Source organism: Rhipicephalus microplus, chromosome 10, assembly GCF_043290135.1.
Source record: "Rhipicephalus microplus isolate Deutch F79 chromosome 10, USDA_Rmic, whole genome shotgun sequence".
Taxonomy (NCBI): Eukaryota; Metazoa; Arthropoda; class Arachnida; order Ixodida; family Ixodidae; genus Rhipicephalus; species Rhipicephalus microplus.
This window is the reverse complement of record NC_134709.1, coordinates 43,825,381-43,830,907: the sequence shown is the minus strand read 5'-3', so window position 1 is coordinate 43,830,907 and position 5,527 is coordinate 43,825,381. Positions and strand designations below refer to the sequence as shown.

General features: G+C 44.2%; 1 protein-coding gene across 3 annotated transcripts in view; it reads right to left on the bottom strand.

The window, feature by feature from the left end:
* Positions 1-2,436: 2,436 nt before the first annotated feature.
* LOC119181222 (E3 ubiquitin-protein ligase rfwd3.S) overlaps positions 2,437-5,527 on the bottom strand; it is a 40,721-nt gene continuing 37,630 nt past the window's right edge. For all 3 annotated transcript variants that reach the window (XM_037432402.2, XM_075875567.1, XM_075875566.1), the window contains exons 12-14: positions 4,171-4,262; positions 3,651-3,821; positions 2,437-2,974 (exon numbers count right to left, since the gene is read on the bottom strand). In XM_037432402.2, the coding sequence (XP_037288299.2) occupies positions 2,810-2,974; positions 3,651-3,821; positions 4,171-4,262 (428 nt within the window). In that variant the 3' untranslated portion in view covers positions 2,437-2,809. The remainder of the gene's footprint in view (positions 2,975-3,650; positions 3,822-4,170; positions 4,263-5,527) is intronic.

Sequence of the window (5,527 nt, the reverse complement as noted above, 5' to 3'; positions counted from 1 at the left end):
TTGAATGGTCAATAAACAGTGCTTGATTCATTCTTCCCCTCATAAGAACCAGCATTTTGGGTTTACTAACAGCCTGCAAGTCAACAGCTGCAATTAAACCAACAGTGACACAATTAGTAAACCCGTCCAAGCTCTCACTTGAACATGTGTAGCACTATGATGCTAAGTCAAGTAGCAGGTTGCAAAGCGCTGCAAAAATTTGAGTATGGACAAGAGTAGGATTTCACTACTGTAGCTATAGTTTTTTACTTAATGCAGAAGGTGTCATCTTGCAACAAACCTTTTCTGAAAGACATGTAGAAAAATATATCAAGCTAAGAAATGTTCAATTTTTCAAGATAGTAGTTATCTCAGTTAGAGAATGTGCATTAGGTTTAAATGTGTTGATTTCTTTTATTTGCATGGCAGTAATGCACAAATATAGTTGCCCAGATAAGAGCTCTTTGTCAGACTTATTTACTGCTGCAAATAGCAGCGCAACCAATCTTCAAGTATTCCCAACACAAAAAGGTGAACTAGATGACTGGGACTTATGAGATTGATTGATTGATTGAGATGTGGATGAGATGTGGCAATCATTTCCCAGAAGTACGGCAGAACATTTCGTAAGAACTCACGCACAAAGCATTTATTGATTGACCCCAGAGTGCGTGCAAACTACTGTATGCATATGTACACAAAACAGCAACGCCTTCAAACACTTGTTTTGAAACGCACGGTCATTAAACGCTCTGCTGAAGCACCATCGTGCTTTGTTCCCCCCTGAGACCATCGACCCGGGTGAGGTGGCACGCAATCTATATATTATGTACAACTTTTTAAAACCTCACTCAGACGCAGACACCAACGAGGAACAACCCAGAAGTTGTGTCACCCAAACCCCCTCCTCCCCCCACACTTAAGACGAGAGTAGTGCCACTTTGGTTAGTCGCGCTGTGCGGCATATTAAAGCAAAAGATTAAAGATGGAATAGACACACAGAGAAATAAATGAAAAAATTAACACAAGAGTGCAGAGTTCCCCTCCATCATATTACGTATTCACGATGCAGCACACTGGAATCCATTCCCACTTCAACTGGCTTCACCTAAAAAATACACGCACACCTTAGTTTAAAGCGACTCCCAACGCTCAAATAAGCTGATAACCTTGCACATTGAAGAGAACAAAAAGAAACAGTGAAATTGTTGAGCAGAAACAGCATTCACGGGAACATGCAGTCACACCCAAACTGCTCAACACCGACATTCACTAGCTTCAGTCAACATCACCTGTACATCTTGAATTGAAAGCGGTAAAATAAGATTACTTTAGACTGTCAAGAAAGGAATGTTAGTCAGCTATGCTTCCTGTGAGCACATAGAACTCGCACAGGGTAAACGTGATGCAAGCCACAATGCACAATTGCACCTTCAGCACATGTTCAGCTCTACTAAGAATTTATATTCAAATAGACCGGCCCTAAACCTTTTAGCTGTGTGAATAAAGGTTTCCGATTGTCGACAGTCGATATTAAGTACGCTTTCAAGAAGAAATCACAGCTGTTGAGTGGCAGTTGTAAAGGTTAGTGCGAGGCGACTTCTACAAAGCCATCCACGTTCACAACACAAGTGTGCGAATCGGCGGCGAGTTCACCTTTAAACTTGCAATGTCACTCAGCCCATCGCAGCTTCCCCCCAACAACCTTCTTGTTCATCTTTTGGCACAAGTAACAGCTCCGGGATGTCTCCAAGTACGTAAGGCAGCGATGTATAATATATTGAAGAGGTAATAATAAACAACCTGTACAAGAGGATTTTTCGGCACACACAAAAGGCCTAGGTGCCTTCGACTCAATGTGACGTGGCCCAAGAAGCTTTGTATGAACCTGGTCACAAGGGTTTGAAACACACTAGACATTGACTTATTAACACTAAAATAAAATCCTGTGATATGGAAACAGTTGTGCTTCAAACAAAACTCAAGACATGCCTTTGCTGATTACACATGCGTAAATTTCAATGACACCGCTGTGGCCAGGATTCAATGTTTGGCGAAATACGACCAGCGACTCGGGGACCATACACGATGCTCCCAGGTAGTGCTGTACTGCCCGAATCTAACAGCTGCGTCACCGCACCTAACGGCTATGTAAAAGCCTCACATCAACAACAGCTTTCGATCGAAGATTTAGAGGGAACCTAACCCAGATGCATGGGCAAACGAAAGCAGTATCCAGTTGTCAAAGCTATGATGCCCCGAAATAAATACGACACATGCAAATGTACTGAAAGGCAAGACAGTCAATCGTTAGCACACGTAACTTAGGACAACGGCACCTGTCCACAGATGTTTTTCTGCAAATTTGCTTGCTGCAAGCAACCAAGTCTGGTCCAGAGCATGGCAATGCACGGCTCGGGGACCACTGGGATGATGAAACAAAAACACTGGACAGCATTTACCTTGCCACAAAATAGCCCAGCCCAGGATGCCTTTATCACACGTTACCGTAAGTCCAGTGCATAACGCGATTCACGCTGTAGTCCTCTTGCACAGCAAGTCAGGTTCACCACTCCAGTGACGACTGGACATCCGACGAGAACCTGTGAGCCAAACAGTTGTGCTATACGATGGCTAGGATTACAACGCGCAACCACGAGAAGTCTTTTCCCACGCACTCCTGAGTGCACAATTTCGAAGTCCCCTTCTTTATGTACAGACATGACGATGGGGGCACAACAGCCGAAACAACTTGTTCGTCGCCGTAAGACAAGCCGCACTTTGACGGTGCTCAGTGAGAGTTTGATGCCGCTCTTCCAACATACGACACTCAGTGGTTGGCATCCTGCTTCCAGGAGTAAAGCGAGAGGGTGTTCTTTGCGAGCGCGGCCAGACCCCAGCCGAGAGGCGTCGTCACGGGGCACACGTCTAGCACAGGGTTGGTCACTGGCAGCTGGTGGATGCGCTTGCCCGACGAAGCGTCCCACACCATAACCTACGCAAGCACAGTAAATTTTTTTTATCAATGCAACTTAGCTCAGTTTGTAGTTCAGACAACTAAATTTGTGCGCAGGATTATCAACTATTTGAAACTACACCTTTTATGCCTTAAAAGATTCTATTACAATGGACCTTCAGAGAAAAGAGAGAGGGTGAACAGGTTATTCAAAGCAGCAGCAACATCAATGTCACAGTGCCTAACTTCAGGCGTATCTAAAGGAAAGCTTCTCGTATCCACCTCTGCTTTGACTTCTATCTTCTACATTCAGTAGTAGAAAAGTACTACATTCAGTAGTAGAAAAAGGCTAAAACAATCGCTACACTTGACCATCCAGCTACCATGACATGATCACGTGAGAACACTACCTCTTGAAGTATAAATAAAAACATGCACACTCAAACCTCATTTTAACAAACTTGCATCTCACACAAAAATAAGTTTGTTATATCCAAAAATTCGTTATAAGGGTATATTGCTAACATTATTTTTCAATTACTTCATTATAACCAATATTTCGTTATATTCGAGTTTGTCATATTGAGGTTTTAGTCTAATTTTGAAAAAAAAGCACTAATTATGGTCCAACTTTTTTTTTTAAATGAAGCTTCCAAGAGTCACGCACAAAGCCTTGATTCATCATCATTCCAAGCACATTGTTTTTTTTTCATACCTGCTTGAACGATTCATCTCCAGCTACAGCCCAGAAGTTGGCGGCGTCGTCAGGGTCGAGGCAGATGCACGATCGCGACAGCTGCACCTGAGTGGGGCCTCCGTTGAAGACATGCACAACGTTGAAGCTACAGCTGCCTTCCTCCGCCATTGGGAAAAGCAGGTTGCATATCTGCACAGAAAAGGGCGTTGCCCAAGTCGAAGGAGAAGAGACGGCCATTTAGATTTCACAGTTGAAAATTATGGCTAATTTCACTCATCTCCACACAGCGAGAAAAACCCAATCAGCATTAAAAAAAAGCAACTGTTTAACGAGTGGCTCAGAATATGTTATAGGATCATTTTTCTGCATTCAGAAAAAGCTCTGTGTTAATAAAAAAAAAAGGAAAGATATTGCAAAACTGATGCACGCACAAGGATTAAACCGATATGAAATACTATTGACTTTGTCTTCAGATTGTTGGATCTTAAAATTTTCAGAGATGAGAAATCGCAATCAAGACAAGGAAAAGATCACTCACCGAGTGCGTCATGTAAGGTGTCCTAGCACTTGGTCTGCAGCTCATCAGTAGGTGCCTTGTATTTTGTTCATAGCTGATAGAGACGCAGTTGCCTGTTAAATAAGAAGACAAAGGTCAATCAATCCATCAATCTATCTGCTAAATCTAGGGCACAGTTGGTAATCCAAGTAAGCTTCAAGAGAATAGTGATTCTGTAGTATTATCCCCTTTACAATAGAATGCCTAACTGAAAAGAACATGCCTATAGTAGGGAATGGGGTGAGGGCTGCTCTGATCAAGGATTGTGCCCAATTAGCCAATGCTCGGGCTGTGCTGTGAGCCCAGTTCACATGAACGCGGCAAAATTTGAGGTTCAATGTAAGAATTCACCGCACTGGGGGGACATGCAAACTTTCATGAAGTTGCTTATTACAGACTTGGAGTAGCTCGGGACGTACTGTTGCTGTGAGGAGACGACACAACGGCCAAAAAACAATAACTACGTTCTCGACCACTTCCCCTAATACCGTATTTACTCGATTCTACCGCCCCCTCGATTGTAACACGCACCTGGTTTCCCCGACTAAAAAAAAAAAAAGTAAGACATCGATTGCAACGCGCACCCATTTTTCTCGTTGGCCCACACGATCACACCACTCGGGAAAAAGACTCCTTTATGGAGCGTCTTCCGTTTAAATATGAGGTACGGGGGAAGCTTCTGCCTATCTGACGTGCAACGGAGCATTGCCGTCAATCTTGTTTTACCGTGGCCCGATGTCAGCACGCGAACTTGCTTCGCCCCCTACTTCTCGACGGTTGTGGTGCCAGGCAAGTCGAAGTAAAGAGGCGTCTGATCGGCATTCCCGATTTGCCCAAGCAGGGAGCCATTGTTGTGCCGCAAGTTTAGGACGAACCTCTGAAAACTGAAGCTTTTTTTCGTACTCCTCCGGCAACTTTTGGCGTATGCCCGTTCGCCTTCAGAGGGAAAAACCTTTCTTCTTCATAAAGTTAGTTAGCTAGCACTTGCTCGCTTTAAACTGGCTCTACATTAGCCCTTTTTCTAAGGCTAACTGCATAGCCTGCACTTGGAGCAGTTCTGTCATCACGGGCCGCTGTGCTGCTCAGTGCTTAATCACATACTCGCCGAGCTGCTCTTCAATTTGTGGAAACCGACCCTGCTGTGGTCCACTGAAGCCTTTGCGTGAATCTTTGCTGTCGACAATATTCTGCTTTTGTTTCCGCCAGTTTCGGGAACTCCGCCAGTTTCGGGAACTCCGAACGTTTCGGGAACTCCGAACGACCGCGATGCGGCCCGATTTCCGTCCGTTTCGGCACACGTGATTACTTTTCTTTTAAAAGCGGCATTGTGGTGCACTCG